The sequence below is a fragment of the Rhinolophus sinicus genome, linkage group LG13 (genome assembly GCF_036562045.2).
Source record: "Rhinolophus sinicus isolate RSC01 linkage group LG13, ASM3656204v1, whole genome shotgun sequence".
In the NCBI taxonomy this organism is placed as follows: domain Eukaryota; kingdom Metazoa; phylum Chordata; class Mammalia; order Chiroptera; family Rhinolophidae; genus Rhinolophus; species Rhinolophus sinicus.
Window position 1 is genome coordinate 14,614,914 of NC_133762.1, and position 17,518 is coordinate 14,632,431.

Genomic DNA, 17,518 nt, shown 5'->3' on the forward strand with positions numbered 1-17,518 from the left:
AATGGAAACAAATGTCTTTACTTGATGATGTAGGGAGTGAATGTTTTTGTTCCTGTAAGCTAAGCCGTCTGATGGTTTCTGTTAAAACCTCCTGGGATTTATAACAAAATTTTATTCTTTATTTTAGCGGAAAGGGATTTGTATGTTATACAAATAGATCTTTCATTGCTGCTTCTCTCCCTTTCCTTCATTACCTTCCGTCTCCCACCACAAAGATCCTGTACACAGTTGGTCTAGGAATAATAGTTTTACCTCATTTTGACATTGGATCCATTTTTTTCTTAAATGTTCCAATTGTAAGCACTTGAGGGATTTTTAGTCATTTTATACGTCTACATGTCCTGGCCTAACTTAAAATCATCCAGGACATCTAAAGCCTCTAATCAGATTGAGAGGGGAAGTCACGTGCCTGCAGGCAGTTTGTCCCCTGCCGTCCCCTGCAGGGGACCAGGAGCTTAGGGAGGAACCTGGCAAGTGAATCTGCGTCCCTCAGCTCTTGTCCCTTGTCCAGGAGTGACCAGCAGCAGTGACTTGAATGCCAGGGCCACTTCAAAGGGATTTTTTTTTTTTTTTTAAATCACAGCAAGGAAACCATTAAGAGTCCACAGGCAAATTTGAGCCCCTTAAGAACTCATTTACCAATAATCATGAAAACATCACATCACATGTAAAGAGAGCAACTTTCATTTGACAACATACTGAATTTTTTAAAAATGACAATCTGTTTGACCCAGTCATTTCACTTCTGGAAAACTAATTCTAAAGAAATCATGCTAAAATCAGAGAAAACATCAGTGGGGGAAAAATGCATGTGGAAGGACAAAATGGGTGTTTGAGAAATGGGGGGAATGGAACGCTCATGTTTAGATAGGAACTTCCACTCAGTGATCTGCTGGTAAAATACTCGTATATGCAAAGAGGAGACAAAAATATTCAAAATAGGAAATTGCATAAAATCAATATAAAATATTTTATATTTTGAAGAAATATTTCAAAATGAGGCAGAGGGGCCTTTAGAAAAAGTAGGATAAAAAAATCTTTGCAGTGCTCAGGAACAGTGCGTAAAAATAAAGATCTCTAAAAGAATGCCAAAAAAGTTCAGGGGGCTAGAAATAATTCTATTATACATGCCATTTTGTCCATTTGATAAGCACGAATTTTATCCAGATGACCTCAGGCAGATTGGTAGGCAGCTCACCTGGCTTCACAGGCCCCCAAGTCCGTCTCTGACCCAAGGCCAGCTCTGGCACCCAGACTCTGCTTTGTCCGCGTGCCCTGAGCCCTGGGTCTGAACACCTGTCAGACAGCCCGAGCCTCGGGGTCCGCGCCAGGCCAGTGTGTGCAAACAGTGAGCGCTGTCTGATTATCTGCTGATGAATTCATAAAGGAAAGACGGAACGAATGAGGTTCTCGGCCCACCTGGCGTTCCTGACGGGTGTCCTTCGTTCCGCGATGTCTGATGCCCACCCCATTCATTTTCTCACCGACCTGTTGAGTCCCCAGCTATACTAACTGGAGATGAACAGAAAGGCGCGTTCCTGTTTCAGTCCTGCACCTTCCCACCCAGGTAATGGACGATTAACGTCACTGCAAACCAACCTTTCCTGTGTTAATTAGACAATAGAGGTTCATGTTGTGAAACTGAGGTAACTCCTGGACTTGGGGGTGAATTCTTGGCAGAGAGTCCTGGTGAGTGGCAGTTGTTACAAATGCCTACAGATGGGAACCTGCCCGTGACAAAGGGCCCTGGGACCACTGTGGCTGGGACGGTGAGAGGAGCTGCCAACCTCTGCCCAGGGCCCGGGGCCAACTAGGCAGCCAGTCTTACAGCAGGAGATTTGTTCTCAGAATACGCGTGTGATCATCTCGTCTCTCAAATTCTCACTTTCTTACCCTGAAAACTCGAGGAGGCCTCTGACATCTGCAAGCGCCAGGCTCACAGGGTCATCATGTGGATTACTGTGACCACACTGAGAAACGTCAGATCCTGACGTGTTAATTTATGATTAATGCCGTGCTGAAGCATTTACAGGTGACATGTCATTATTTCTGAAAACTGCGTTTACGTGGTGTCGGGGGGAAATGTATATAGTTAGAAATACAGCAGATGTGGCAAAACGTTAGCAATCGGTGAATCTAGGTGAAGAGTATACAGTAGTCACAGTAGTGTTCTATCAGCATTTCTGCAGGTGTGACTTTTTTGAAAATAGAAAAAAAAGCTGGAAAAAAAACATAAAAACAAATAAAATGTACGACTGTCCCTCCCCTGGACGATGCTGTGTGAACACGCTCAAGAATCTCATTCTCTCTCAGCCTCTTTCTTGAGGTAAAAATGGGAAACGATAAGCTGTGCCTTTCGTTCTCCCCAAGTATTTCGTGGACGCCAGTCACGATAAGTTACGTAAAGTGCTTTGCAAACCACAGAGCCCTGTGTGGGCAGAGGGGTCACAGATGTATGACTTGGTGACCCCTAGATCAGCTGCCAAGCCCCCCGCTGTCCAGACTCCAGCCAGTCCCGGCTGCTGCAACCACCTTAACATACTTAATCATGGTCTGCATGCATATGCATGACCCACATGCATATGCATGACCAGCCTCCTGGCTTCTTCCCTGCTCCAGCAGCAGACCAGCAGTCCTGCTCCTGAGACCTGGAGGGCAGAGCGACTTGCGGCTCCATTCAGAAACCTCCCCTGGAGCAGACCCTGCCTGCTGGCTCCCCGCGCCCCACTCTCCCCAGTGATCACTGGAGCCCATGAAACCCTCCCGGGCATCCCAGCGCTACAGAAGCATCCGGAGAAATGCCAGCCAGCACTACTTGTACCAGGAGTCCCTGCTGCTCAGGTGAGTGAAGGCAGGTGTGTGGGGAAGGGAACCCTGGGGACGGTGCGCCTTCAGCATGAGCACAGAAACGCCTGGGTCCAGGTTCTCGCACAGCCTCGGCAGGTACACAGAAGGAGGCGACTCCATCAGCTCCTTGACCAGGAGAGCCAAACCTGTACCCCAACTTGGCTTTCCCGCTGGACTAACCCACAGACTGTAGAGAAACGCTTCCTCTGTCTCTCTGTTCCCTCAGTTAGCAGAGAGGTAACACGTCTTCTTAACAAATAAGGTGTCTGCTGGGAAAGGCTTCAGGCTCATTAGCCGTGGGGGGGGGGGGTCGAGTCAGATTTGTTAAATGTTTGTAAAGGTGTGTTAAAACCTCCATAAATTGGAGAAAATTCTCCTTTGCGTAAGTGAAACTATCTAATTTCGAGAAAAGCAAAGGAATTATTTTCTCTTCCTTTTTATTAAGTGCATCATTGATCAAACAGGCGAAGGAGAATACGCTTCTGTCCTGAGCGGTTGCAGTAAGATCAGTGTATTAATTGTTACTGGGAATAAATGTTGCTACATGTTGAGAAATTATTTGCCTAGAGAGTAACTATTTCCTTGAAATATGTGTCCATGTAAAATTGCTTAGCTAGTTTCTTGTTGGTAGAAATTGCTGCCTGTTCTGCCTCCGTTATGTCAAGTTTCAGATAAGTCAAAGTGGGAACAGGGAGGGATTTCTGGGCGACAGAATTTGGTTTCTATTTATTTTACATCCAGAGTTAGAGGACAGGGAGGAGGCCTGTCTAAAACTAGCTGATTCTTCCAATGAGCCTGAGAAAGGACATTGTTTTGCCATCAAAGGTGCTGCTTTTGAGGAATTGTGGATAAGCACCCTCTTAGTTCCTTCTATGGCGTCTTCTGAAAATCTCTCTCAGGCTGGGAAAGCGTTCTCTTTCGCTGACCCACCCAAGTAATAAAATCCAGTAAAAGTGTTTCGGTGGGCTGGTGTTATAACACTGCCGAATTCTCCCGCTCCCTCCTGGCCCCTCCCATCCTACACACACACATACCCCTTGCATGTACTCACTGTCACACACACACACACACACACACACACACGCGCACACACACACACACCCACCCCCAGGCAGCAAGAGGCTGACCTTGCTCAGGCAAGGTCCTTGCTGGAAGAGTTCTGCTCATCAGATTTCCTCCTTTGCGCCCGGTGCACGCAGCAGCTTGGATGACAGCTGTGATGCTGGTGAGATGGGGGACAGCAGTGATCCAGAGCACATCTTCCAGAACATACAGTTCCAGAAGGAGCTGATGGCCAACCTGCAGAGCAGCCCCTGGCCCATGGGACAGAAGCTGAAGGCACTGCGGTAAGGCCAGTCCCCGTGGCTGTCGGTGCTCACTCCCTTGTGCCGCCCGGCCCGGCCCGGCAAAGCGGCGGAAAGGCCGTGGGAGACGGCACCGCGATGTGTGAGGGTCTCTGGCCCAGGCCGGGCCTCCAGGTGGCCCGTTCCCTGTGTGTCTTGTGGTGTGTGTGTGTTGGCAGTTTCTGGTTTTCTACCTCCTTTTCACATAGTAGAGGTGAACAAAATAAGCTACCTCTCTAGAGACAGGTGTATAATCCTGTCGGCGTCAGAAATGTCCAGACCTGTAAAGAACTTTGATAAGAGTGTGTTTGAGCCAAATTGATGACAGTTGCACAGGAACAGTGGGCAGAGCTGGCTTCAAACCTTCTCCAGAGGTGACTCCCCACCATGATGGGCCAGTTGGGAATTTATGATTTATTACAGCACCTCTTGTGTCCACAATCCAAGTGAAAATAGCTGTTCATTTTACCGGCGTGGCTAGTACCTCCCGCTGTGGAGAAAAGCCTCCGTGGGCAGCCAGATGACTGACACTGAGACTCATGTCGGAGCATCTGCTCAGATGGTGGCGAGGAGCTGAAGATGTGAAGCCAGATCTGAGTGCAGGTGCTGCCGCTCCCAGTCAGTGGTGGGGATACGGGGCAGTTTGCTTAATTTCTCTAAATGCCAGCTCCTTTCCCTGCAATGCTGAAGTGACGGCGAAGAGGAGCGCCTGCCTCCTGCAGCAGGTTTCCAGAAGGTCTGCAGTTAGCGTCGGGCTGCTGAACACTCAGGGAGGCCTGGTTGTCCTCAGGTCTACTGAGGCAGGGGCCTGCAGGGAGGGCCCGCGCTCCCAAGGTGCTTTCAGGCTGGTTGCTTCACATATTCATTTGAGATCAGTTCAGGGATTAAGTGAGATAAACCCCCCACCACCACCAAGAGCTAGGCGTACGTGGTGTGCAGTCGTCACTCTCGGGGAGTGAGCGGTGATCGCTGATGCCGCTGTCTGGGACCACAGCAGAAGGGGCTTAATGGCCGGTCCCGTCGAGCTGAGACGTGGACGCCCCTGGAGAAAACAAGCAGTGAATTGCCCACCAGGCGCCCACCACCGTGTGGCGAGGGTTAGAACCACTGCCCTCTCTTACAATCCAGTGTCTCATCCAGATGCCCAGCACGTAGCCCCTTCTCTCCTGGTCTGCTTTGAGGCATGCATTTTGTCCCCTCAAACCCGCCTTTGTTAGATTTGCACTCCAAGGCCTGTTCTTCCAGTCAGGACCAGGATGCCGCCTGCCCCGGTGGCTGCCCAGGTAGCGAAGGTCACACCTGTCGTTCTGACTCGCAGAAGTTTCCAGTTACGCTCCCTGTCTGTGACCTGCTCTCACCCCTTTCACCTCTTTAAGTGAGGATGGCATTCCTCAGCTGAGAGGACTGGTGCTCAGAGATGTGAAGTGGCTTACCCCAGGACACACAGCTCCTGAGTGCTGGAGCTCAGCTGTACACGCCGGCTTCCTGACCCCAGCTGAAACAGGAACTCTTCCAGCGCCATCATCGGACCAGTTTATCTTAAAAGAATGATGGGTTCCATCAGAATTTTTAAATCATACAGAAATGCAGACGATGAGCAATTGTCTGAACTGTACAAGGTTAAGCCGTTTCAACCTGCAGGCAGAGCAGAGCAGAGCAAACGAGACCTTTCCTGTCCAAACACCTGAGAAGCAAAAGAACAAGCCAAGCCTTCTGCCAGGCTGCCTGGCTGGAACGTCAGCTCTCATCCTTGTCTGCATGTCTGGTTCTGACCAGAACGCAGCCAGACCACTGGCTGGTCTGTGAATTGGGGTGATTGGAATGTGGGCGCAGAGGTGCAGACCCAAGCGTTGGTTTGATCAGGTCGTGTGTGGAAGAGGTCACTCTGCCCCAGGCAGAGTCCGGCAGCTCCTGGGTCTCGCGAGGAAGGACTCGGAGCGGGGGGTTGCTGGAGGCTGGGACGCATGCAGGCACGCCTGGCACACGGAATGGTTGGGAAGGACAAAGTGCTTCGGCACCGAGTGCGGCCCCGCGGCGGGTGGGCAGCGTGGATAATGGGGATCCCGCCGGTGCTGTGCCGGATGCAGTCGCCTCCACCGTGACATTCGTCTCTAGCAGCGCCTGACTCAGTCTGTCCCACGGCGCTAACACTGGCGTCATCGGGTGCGGATGTAACCATCCCCCCCATGCATTAGCCCCCTTTGCAGTATGAATCCTTTCAGGAGAGACATCGGGTCAGCTCATCCACGTGATCAATTCGTGTGTCGGGGTTGGTTCGGGCTGAGTCAGGCTGTCCATGGCCATGTAGACACAGCTTTCTTGCTCACAGGACCCAGACACTACCTGTTTCTAGTCTGACTCACCTCCTAGGAACTGAGTGTGGGAGGAAGGGTGCTGACATCAAGTGGCCGAATTGAGAAGCTGCCGCCTGCTGCCCGGGTTTCCCAACTCAGGACCCCTGCCAGCAAGGGCGGGGCCGCTAGAAAGTCCCTTGTAACGTTTGTATGAAATAATCTACTTCAGTGTTAAAGAAAATAAGTTTCCCCCCTCTTACTGAGAAATAATTGGCGTGTGTCCCCATGTAAGTCTAAGGAGTACGGCATGCTGGCTGGATTTACACGCACTGTGAAGTGATAACCACAGTAGGCTCATCTCGTACAGATACGACAAAAGGCAAAGAAAAGCAAGCTTCCTGGAGATGAGAGCTCAGGCTTTGCACTCAGCAGTGTTCCCATATCCCGCCCAGCGGTGTCAGCTGGACGCACGTACTGTGCGTGACACCCCGAGTACTCATTCATCTTACAACCAAGCTGTGCCTTGGCCCACCATCCTCCAGTCCCCGGCCCCAGCCTCCACCCCGTAACCACCACCTCGCTGACGCCGTCTGAGGTGCTGGGAGTCTGCCCCTTGCCAGAGACCAGGAGATGAAAGGGCTGCACGCCTCCCCGGCCCCCAGCACCTTGTCCCGTGTTGTTCGGCCTCCTGCTCCTGGGGCGGGGCGTCCGCGTGTTTTGCCAAGCCTGTAATGGGATGAGTTGTGCTCACTGCCACTTCTCTCTCCTCTCAGACGAGCGAAGGACATCATCCTGAAGTTTGAAGGGCGGCTGACCAGGACCCGCGGCTACCAAGCAGCCGGTGCCAAGGTAACGCGCACAGGTGGTCTCGGAGTGGCCCCTGCCGTAGCCCTCGTGGACCTCAGTCACCAGCCGCTGTAGAGCAGCGTGGGGGCTGTGAGGTCTGCATGTCCCCAACCTGGGATTGTAGTCCCAGATACCGTCACTTGCCAGTGATGTGGCCCTGGGTGAGCCTGGTGTATCCGAAGTGGCTGTCTTCCCTTGAGAAGATGAGCTAGCATCTTTCATGACTTAGTCCCACACGTGTGGAATTGGTTGCTTGTGTCTCTTATAAGGGAAAGTTATAAGTGAATCCAACGCCCCTTTTATAATACAGTGCTAAGGTGTTTGTTTCTTATTTTTCCCATTCAGTTACTTAAAGCTAAACTGCAGTATATACTGAAATTATCTGGTTACAAAGACGTTGCAATAATTTCCATAACTGTTTAGAGGACAGGAAGTCATGTCTCCTTCTGTGACCATCCCTACTTCCCAGTAGAGTCTTTTTAAAAATCTCGTTTCCTTGAATACCTAATTTTCACATCAGAGTAATCATGGTATGCATACGTTTTGGCTTCTTTTTTCATTTAACACCACAACATAAAGACTTTTCCATGTTGCTAAGCAGTTTTTTTGCTCACCGTTAGCAGTGCCTTTCGCCCTGGGGACTCGGTTTTGAAGCATCAGATAAGCCTGGTGTTTTTCCCATGCCTTCCAACTCTTGGTCTCATGACTTTTTTTTTAAATTTATTGGGGTGACAATTGTTAGTAAAATTACATAGATTTCAGGTGTACAATTCTGTATTACATCATCTATAAATCCCATTGTGAGAACTGACTCTGGGTGATGAACACACAATGGGTCTCATGACTTTTAATCCCCTTTGTCTCTAGGAAGCTGCCGGGCACAGCTGGTGTAGACACCTCAGCAGAGTGAGTGCTGGGGGCCATTCAGTCTAGTGGTCTGGACTGCGGAGCCCCTCTGGCCCCTCAGATGAGCCCCCAGGAAGCAGAGTCTTTGCATCTCTGCTCACAGAATCTGCTCTGCTTTAGTCTGTCCCATGGATTGAAATTCTCACAGAGTTTTTAATTTAAAGAGCGTTCTGAACACCACTAGATGGCTTCTACTTCTTGTAGAGATAAGGAAATGGCATCCCAGAGACAGAAAAGCAGCGTTTCCCAGGGGCACAGAGTGAGACAGAGGTGTAGCCGGGCCACCCCAAGTGCTTCTCACCCTGTGGGACGCACGTGCTTCCCAAGCCCACACCCTCCCCAGAGGGTGTGTGAGCACCCGCCGTCCTCTGGGTGGGACTGGGAGGTGAGGGGGCAGCGGTCCTCCTCTGTGTGCTGGAGGGGAAGCCCGGGGCAGGCACAGGAATCAGGCACCGTGTGCCCAGCCTAGAAGAGCCCGGAAGTGCCTGCTGGGAGTTTGGGGGGAAGCATGGCTTCCTGGGTGCAAAGGAGCTGGGCGCCATCCTCGTGGGAGTTGGGTCTGGAATCACGAGCGGAACGGGACCAGTTCCAGCTCCTGATAAAGTTCAGATTTACCGTTACAAGCAGCCCGGTAGCCTTAGCAGTCGCGTCTGTTTCGGCGGTGTGCTGTCTTGCAGCTGAGAACTCTGTAATTACGTCTGTAACCCTCCTTTCTGCAATGATACCATTCGCTTCCAACACAAACCCAGATGGTTTGTGTGTTAATGGACAGGCTGCCCGCGCAGTGGGGGAACGGAGCCAGTGTCAGCGCACAGTGTGCTGTGTTCTCCTTTGAGGGAAAAAACAGGCCTTTCTACTAATGGCAGTTGTGTGTGAAATATGCATGACAAACTTCCAGACCTTTCTGTGGCAGGTTTGGCCAAGAGAGAGACTGGGAGGTGAGTTCCAGCTGCAGCATTGGGGGCACCCACTGGGTGTGCTCATTTTCAGGGTATATTCTAGACTCTGGCCCTCAAACGGGGGTGGGGGGGGGTTGTAGTCCTCCAGGGAGTCAGTTAGCCACGTGGCTTCCTGGGCCCCGCTCCAGGGGGGCTCAGGTGGCTGTACTGGGCCTCATCCCTCCAGCTCTGCGTCCTCCCGCAGCAGGGATGGTGGGAAGAGGGCGGCCGAGACCCCAGAGGACACACACCTCGGTGCAGACCCACAGCTGCGCGCCCAGAGCAGGTGCCCTCTGAGCAGGAGCGTAGAGCAGACTGGGGGCTCGTGGTCCTAGGGCCCCCCGAGCCCCTGTGAACTCAGCCTGAAGGCGTCAGACTGGTCACAGCCCCTCCTGCGCTAAGGACCCTGGTGCCCAAAGCCACTGCCGTTGTCACAGATGCCAAGTGCCCTAACCTTGCTCCCTCCTTCAGCTCTGGCGGAAGTTGGCTCGTCTGGCCCGTAACTTCGTGGTCGTCTTCATCCCCTGGGAGACGAGGATAAAGAAAATCGAGAGTAAGGGGGCCCTGGAGGGGGGGGCGTGGCACTCGTGTCCAGCCGGTGGCGGGGCCAGGGTCTGGCGCCTGCCGGTCCTTCCACCGGGCAGCCGGGGGCACTGGCACACTTGGCGCTGACCCTGCTGGAGATGGGAACGTGGTGTCTGTCCCCACCACCACCCGGGAGGGAAACAGTCCCACGTTCTGCTGTGGCTCTGTCAGTTCCTTCATTAGTCAGACACAACGCAAACCCCAAAGGACTGAGAAAAAAATGGTGGGTGAATAAGAGCGTAACATGGGCAGTTGCAAAACAAAAGTAAAAACGTGCGTTTTCGTAGCTGCTGCTTTGCCCCCCTCCCCAGAGGAGTCCCCTGGTCTGGACTGTGACACGTGGGGCACACATCACCTGGCCAGGCCGCCCAGCTCCACGTGAGTCAGACTGACTGAGGGGCATTCAACATGGGAGCACCTCCGTGCTGCCCCCCAGAGCTCCTTCCCACGGGCGCAGGCCAGGCCAGGCTCCAGCCGAGACCACCTCCTCACGCAGCTCTTTCCCCATCTCCCCTGACGCCCTGACCCCTTTCTCCCGAGAGCACCTCCTCACTCATATTAGCGGAATCGTCTCTCAGGCTCTGCCTCTGGGAAACCTCACCTTAGGCAGAAGTGACTCGTGGCAGATTCACCCTGGTGATTACTTACCTGCCTGGTGGAAAGTTGGAAACGTTCTGTATGTCCAGCAGTGGGGGATAGGTTAAATAAACAACGGAAAATGCATTCGATGGAACAATAGAATTCATGCTATACAAGAGCATTTTTGCATGAAAAAATGCTGGTAATATATTGAAAGTGAAAGATGCATGCTATAAAGAGATGCCAATTTCATATAAAAACTTATACATGTATAAAAATAGTGGAGGGCTGCACTACAGGTTTACTGGAAACTAATTCCAGTAGTGATTTTAATGTATTGATCTTGGGATAGGTATATTTTGTGTTTTCTCTGTGATGTTTTGTGTTTTCGTATTTATCATGACACACATAGACTAGATTTGAAAAAAACTGAAAAGAGGTTATTTGTTTTAAGTATGGGACAAACCCATCTGCTCCAGAAGGTCATAAAAAATACCACCGACATCCTCGTCTGACTTCTTCTAGGCGCCCTTATTTTCTCAATAGAAATTTGTTTTTGAATATACTTTTTATTTTAGAATAGATTTACATGTATAGAAAAGTTGCAGAGAGAGTTCCTGTAACCCCTTCACCCCGTATCTCCTAATGTTAACATCTAGCAAATTGTTTATCTTGAAATTAAGACAAAAGAAACCTTAAAGGAATCCTTGGAATTCTCAAAAGTAATGGAAAAATAAAAAGAAAAATGTCAGATTCTCAGATGATGCCGATACTTCTGAACCTCCATGAAATATTATAAATTGGATAAAAGTATTTGAGATGAATGTGACATGAGGAAAATTACTTCATTGGGGCTCTTTTCTGCCTCAGTAACTGGCAGGCATGACAGCGCCTTGAGCCCGCTAAGCAGTCATTTGTAGATGCTGAGAGTCCTTGGTCGCTGCGTGGAGAGCCTCTGGCCCCGGGAGGGTCCTCATTGTTGTCTTTCTGCAGGTCATTTTGGATCTGGGGTTGCCTCCTACTTCATCTTCTTGAGATGGCTGTTCGGAATTAATATTGTGCTCACCATTATGACTGGTGCTTTTGTCATCATTCCTGAGGTAAGAACCATTTCAGGAGAGAAGCAAATGCCGCTCGGGGAAAGGCGGAGCCGTCTGAGCAGGACTGTGAGCCGACCGCAGTGTGGAGGACGGCCTGTGTGTCAGAGCAGGGCGCAGACTGGCTCTGGGGCGGGCCAGGCAGTAACTGGGTCGGGTCCGTGGGCCATGGCGCCCACCTACCCGTTTGTGCGGAAGCGGCCACAGCTCAGACACCACCGGGGGTGGCTGTGCTCCCAGACAGCAATACGCGCAGATGCTGACATTTGCGTTTCATTACAATCGTGCTGTCACAAAATAGGACTCTTCTTTTGATTTTTTTCCCCAACCATTTAAAAATGGAAAAGCTGTTCTCAGCTTTCGGGCTGTACAAAAAGGCATCAGGCTGGATTTGGCCTTCAGGCCAGTTTGTGGACACCGTGTTCAAATAAATCCCATGTCTCCACTCTCAATCCTCCTCACAAAGTCAACGGGGCCAGTTCCCAAGTCTTTAGAGAAACCCAGGCATGTCAGTCATCCACCCCTGGAAGCCAGTGCAGCCAGAGACAGAACACCCAGGCCCTGATCAGGCCCAGAAACTCCGGCCCCCCTGTTAATTTCGCATCGGTGAGGCTTCAGCCGAAATCCACCCGCTAGAGGGCGCTCGCGTGCAGCCTCTTCCCGGGAGACTGGAGGTCGCCCGCCTCTTTCCCTCCGGTCCCCTCGCACCCAGAGGCCCATGGGACGTCCTGTCTCTCTCACCAGCTCATTGCAGGCCAGCCCTTTGGAAGCACGGCCAGCAAGACCATCCCCACGGCTCACATCGCATCTGCCCAAGACCTGGACACCGTCTGGTCCCTGGGGGTGAGGCAGGCGGCGGGGCCACGGGCTGGTCTGGAGGGAGGGCGCGAACGGGAGGCAGCGCGGACACCAGCACTGTCTTTGCAGGGCTACCTCCAGTACTCGGTCCTCTTCTACGGCTACTATGGCAGAGAGAGGAGGATCGGCAGAGCCGGCTACCGGCTGCCCTTGGCGTATTTCCTGGTGGGGATGGCAGTGTTCGCCTACAGCTTCATCGTCCTCTTAAAAAAGTACGGCTGCTGCGCTTCTCAGAGTGTGTGCCAGGCGTGACGGGCGCCGTCTCGTTTCCTCTTGTCAGCCACCCTGTCAAGCTAGGGCGTAACTGTGCCCACTGTACAGATGAGGCCGAGGCCAAAAGAGTCGTGCTGGTTTTAACCAGTAGTTACTGACACTCATCCCTCTGTGCCAGGTTCTGTGCTGGGTCTGGAGAGACCCGAACCATGCAGACTTACCAGTTAATGTCGTGTCGGACACTGGTGGGGAGGAGTTACCCTCAGTGGGCATGGGCTGCACTGATTCAGCTGGAAGGAAAGCATTTCGTTTCCAGTCACAGCTGCACAGAGATGCAGTGGGCTGGCTCCCAGGGCCACACACCTCGGGGGCCTCCTGGCCAGCACAGCGGTGGGACCGCTTGTAAAGGACTCACCCTATAACCGGCTGTTACCATTTTCACACCGTTGGGAAGGGGTGGCTGAGGACACGGGTGGGGGCTGAACCAGCCGGTGACTGGCCTACACCCTCCCGGGGGCAGCATGTTCTGGCTCCGCATCCATGTGGCCGCGCCTGTCCTGACACTGTCCTCGCGTGACCACTCTGGCTCTTTTGCAGGATGGCGAAGAACTCCCGCACGAGCCTGGCCAGCGCTTCCAGTGAGAACTACACCTTCTGCTGGCGGGTGTTCTGTGCCTGGGACTACCTCATTGGGAACCCGGAGGCTGCGGAGAGCAAAACCGCGGCCATCGTGAACAGCATCCGGGTGAGTGAGGGCCCGGGCAGCTGCGAAGGGGGAGGAAGGGGGATGCGGAGGCCCAGCTGTTCAGTCCCCAGCCCATCTGTCCAGCCTGAGCCCCTGGCCCTCGGCTGGATGAGGGGTGGGTCCTCTCCCCATGGGGCCTCCACCCACCCAGTCGAGTCCTGGAAGAAAATGTGAGAACTTCTCTTTTGTTTTTTTCTTCCCTAATCAACTTTATTGACATAATTGGAACTTCTCTTTATTTTTATTCTTTTATTTTCATCCTTCTAACATTTCCGTGTGTGTATTTTGGATCATTCGTCTAATGGACTTGTACCATATTACACGTAGATAACTTGTAAACGAATAAACACGTATGTGGGGGCAATAAGCTTTCCATGTTGGCAGACAGTGCAGTGAGGGCGCTCAGAACTTGAATCTGCTGAACAATCAGGCAGCTAAACGGTGCCCCCTGTTGAGAAAAACTTCAGTTACGTACAGAATTGACTCTCCCATCTCCTCTTTCTATCTACTTATGACAGAAAGCACTGGTATCAGTAAAACCTTGCAGTGAAGTTGTGATGGAAAATAAACTGATAAATCAGTTTTGATCACAAAATATTTTAAAGATTGATGATTAAGAATGATGCTTAGCTTTTAACGTGGTGTGTGTGTTTCCTTGAAGGAGGCGATCCTAGAAGAACAGGAAAAGAAGAAAAGCAAAAACCTGTATGTACTCACACTCCCCGTGCTGAATGTATGGCTGAGCTGGTTTCCTCTGCCACCAGAATCACCAGACTGTCTGTGTCTTACTTTCACACATCATCAGGCAGTTCTTTCTTCCTAAAGTCTAGCCTTCCAGTGATGAGACATGAGGGAAGCTGGCAGTTGTTCAATTCCAGTATTTAGGTTCCTCCTCCCGCTGACCCAGCGACTGCTTGGGAGGTCTGAAGCTGACCAGCTTCCTGGTCTTTTGCTTTGATAATAAAAGAAGTCTTTTTAGCACCAAGTTCTAGTTCGGTACATCGAGGCAAGTCCAGCTTTATGTACCAGCAAATCTCTGAAGTCACAAGCCATGGATAGTATGCATTTCTTGTTGACAAGCCTCCCCAGGTGATTTTGCCAAGTTTGGGGGCCCCCTTGGTGAGGTTGGGACCCTGCTGATCCAGCTGGGTCTGTCCCAGGAAGGGGCAACGAGCCTGTCCCCATGGGACTGACACCCCTGCTCTCCCAAGTCCTCGCTGGTTCTTTCGCCCCGTGGTGAGTCTGCACAGGGAGGGAGCCCCCCCAGCGCAGAGAGGAAGCCGGGCGTGGGGTGGGGCTCCACAGGGAGTCGGGAGACGTGTTCTAGCCCTCCTTGTCATCAGCTCCCTTGACCTTGACCTTCCTGGCCTCGACTTCCTCCCCTGTGAAATGAGATCATGGGACTTGTCAGTGCTTCTCAGAGGGCGAGGGCACGGCTCTGATTTAGGGAAGGAGACTGTCGGGGGTTGGGGCACAACAGTCCCGTGGTCAGCAGGTGTCGCACAGCAGCGCTCACGGGTGATTTTCATGTTCCCTCAATTAGAAAGCTATAGCCGCCCTCAGTCTGTTCCAGCTCAGAGACATCTCATTCAGAGCTTCAGTGTTACAGGCAAACAAATCAGCAAAAACTCTGTTTCTCATCCCTCTTCCACACACAAATTCTAACCCTCTTGATTCCGTCAAAGCTTGAAGAAAACAAAGGTGTAGTAGGCATTCTGGTCTATTCTAACAGGACGTGGGGGAGGAGGGAGCGAAAGGGGAGAACTCGCACAGACTGGCTGCTTCCCGCCAGCCCTGTGCCCGGGACCCCCAGGCGGGTCTGTGCGTCGTCCTCACGCCTGCTCCTCCCACAGAGCTGTGACCGTCTGCCTGCGGGTGGTCGCCAACATGCTGGTGCTCGTCTCACTGGCGGGGAGCATTTATCTCATCTACTTCGTGGTGGACCGGTCCCAGAAGCTGGAGCAGTCGAAGAAGGAGTTGACGCTCTGGGAAAAGAACGAGGTACCACACAGAAGCCGCATCCCCTTTTCTGTGGCATTTCTCCAGGTGTCAGCCGGAGACACTCCTCGGACAAGCTTCAGTCCTGTCTTTCTAGAGCACAGACCACCCGGGCTGTAAGCCAGTGGCAACACCGGGCTGCGCTACGTAATTTCTCTGCTCTCCATCAGTTTTTTCGATTCAAAAACAGCTTCAAGCATTTGCACGTTCTTGCCTTTGAGTCGTTTTGCCCGAGCTTTGGGTTTCTCACATGTATTTCCTCACCGACACGTTTCCAGAAGTTGCCCTCACTTGCAGATGGGCACTGACGTTGAGGTTCAGTGCGTGTGTCAGCACCACCTCCACCCAGTTGTCGGACACTTGGTGGCTTCTGCATTTCTAAACAAATAATGCTTCCCGAACCAGCCCCTCACCAGTGGCTTTTTTAAAAAAAGACCTTTTCCCTCCATTTATGTGAAGATTCCATGAATAGAAAATTACCAAGAGGAAGGTTCTGAACAGTTTTATAATTCTTAATATTTATTATGACACTGTTGTCCCAAGAGCTTAGTTCCATGTACCTGTAAAGATTTGAAAGGCAGAAATAGCACAAATGCTGCCTCTCAGACCACTTCTGTGGAAAGGATTATCATCCATGGGGTCTGAAAAACGGAGTGTAGACGATGTGTGATGCTCAGCACTTGTCCTCAGTGCTCGGTAATTCTCAGGGTCTGAGACGACGTTAGGTACCCGTTTTCTATACTTCTTTCTATTTTATGTCAGTTATGTGAGATGTACATGTGGGCTTGTGTGTTGATTGATAGGAAGATGGATGGATGGATGGACAGACAGATGGAGGACAGACAGGCAGATAGATTTCTAAAGGATATATTCAGAATTATTTCTTACTTTAGTCCATACCTCTTGTGTACCACCAGCTGAATCTCCGCTTTCGTTTGTCTTAAGTACAGGGAAGTAAGAGCCAGCACTAATTCTCCGATAATTAATCTTTCATGTCCATAAAGAGCATTCACTATCTCTCAGCCATCCCTTTCTGCTCTCAATAGTTGTCGGTGTTTCCACGCCTCACTCAAGGTCAGGGAAGGCGCTACTTGGAACCAGTGGCAGAAATGCTAGTGACCGGCACCCAGGCGTGTCCTCAGTTAAGGAGCTTCTAAACCCATGACAAAGTGGCCTTTTGAAAAGGCTAATGAGCAGAGATGTGGGGGAGGCTGCCCGTGTCAGAACAGTGTGACCAAACGTTCGGCTGAGACCAGCTGGGAGGTGAGTGAGCCGGGTGTGGCTGCGGGGGATCTCACGGTGGCCTCTCTCGGCAGGTGAGCGTGGTGGTCTCGCTCGTCACCATGCTGGCGCCTTCTGCCTTTGACCTCATCGCAGCCTTGGAGATGTACCACCCGCGAACAACGCTGCGCTTCCAGCTGGCGAGGTACTGTACCCCACGGGGAATGCCACGTGTGGGTGCCCACATCCCTCTCGGGAACCCACGTCCCTGGAGAGCCAGGGCTGGCTTCATGCCTCACTCCAATACTTAGCTCAGAACTGTCCCTATGGATGCAACTCAAAACATGGAGGCGCTGTTTCTAATTCCCAAAAGCTAAGAGGTTCTTGTGGATAGGCCGTGCCAGGACGGTCAGTGGAAGTGGCAGCGGGGGCAAATGTGACCCGAACAACAGCAGGCCCGGGGGCCTGAGGGGGCATCCTGCGGCACACCCCACAGGAGTTAGCAACCACCACGTTTCATTTCCAGGTGGCTCCGTCCATCTTCCTGAAGAATCACTTCCCCTGGATGGTCTCATGTATGAATTAAAGCAGGGGGTTTCCGGGACTTAACCATTAGAGGGAATGTGACAGAGGTGCTGGCAGTGCCCCCCCCACCCCCATATTGGTCTCATCATGTTTTCTCTTGTAACCGACCACATTCTATACAACAAACCTTCCACAGGCCACTCTGACAAGGGTTGCTCTCCTTCAGGCATCAAAGGACCAAGAGCAACTGTTTTAGGTTTCAGGTTCTCAGCGTGCTAACCACTGTCCCTGGGAGGTGTTTGTAAACCTGCCATTTTCCTTTCTCATCTCATTTTTCCGGACAAGTGTCAGCTAAGACTCTAGGTTGCATTGTGGGAAGTTCCAGGATGTTTCCCAAAGCCTCCTCCTATGTGGGGGAAGCTGGCGTCAAGTCTGACCGCTGGCTGTTCGAGGGCATTGCTGGCAGGTCCCGTCCACTCACTCGTCCACACGGTGTGGCTGTGCCCACGGCCCTCATGCCTCA

The 17,518-nt window shown here is 51.8% G+C and overlaps 1 protein-coding gene across 2 annotated transcripts in view; it reads left to right on the plus strand.

Moving 5' to 3' along the window:
- TMC3 (transmembrane channel like 3) overlaps nucleotides 1-17,518 on the plus strand; it is a 269,260-nt gene that overhangs the window by 238,886 nt on the left and 12,856 nt on the right. For both annotated transcript variants that reach the window (XM_074318274.1, XM_074318275.1), the window contains exons 10-20: nucleotides 2,620-2,841; nucleotides 4,047-4,193; nucleotides 7,258-7,333; nucleotides 9,646-9,727; nucleotides 11,332-11,438; nucleotides 12,180-12,278; nucleotides 12,363-12,505; nucleotides 13,104-13,251; nucleotides 13,913-13,956; nucleotides 15,105-15,252; nucleotides 16,566-16,675. In XM_074318274.1, the coding sequence (XP_074174375.1) occupies nucleotides 2,753-2,841; nucleotides 4,047-4,193; nucleotides 7,258-7,333; nucleotides 9,646-9,727; nucleotides 11,332-11,438; nucleotides 12,180-12,278; nucleotides 12,363-12,505; nucleotides 13,104-13,251; nucleotides 13,913-13,956; nucleotides 15,105-15,252; nucleotides 16,566-16,675 (1,193 nt within the window). In that variant the 5' untranslated portion in view covers nucleotides 2,620-2,752. The remainder of the gene's footprint in view (nucleotides 1-2,619; nucleotides 2,842-4,046; nucleotides 4,194-7,257; nucleotides 7,334-9,645; nucleotides 9,728-11,331; nucleotides 11,439-12,179; nucleotides 12,279-12,362; nucleotides 12,506-13,103; nucleotides 13,252-13,912; nucleotides 13,957-15,104; nucleotides 15,253-16,565; nucleotides 16,676-17,518) is intronic.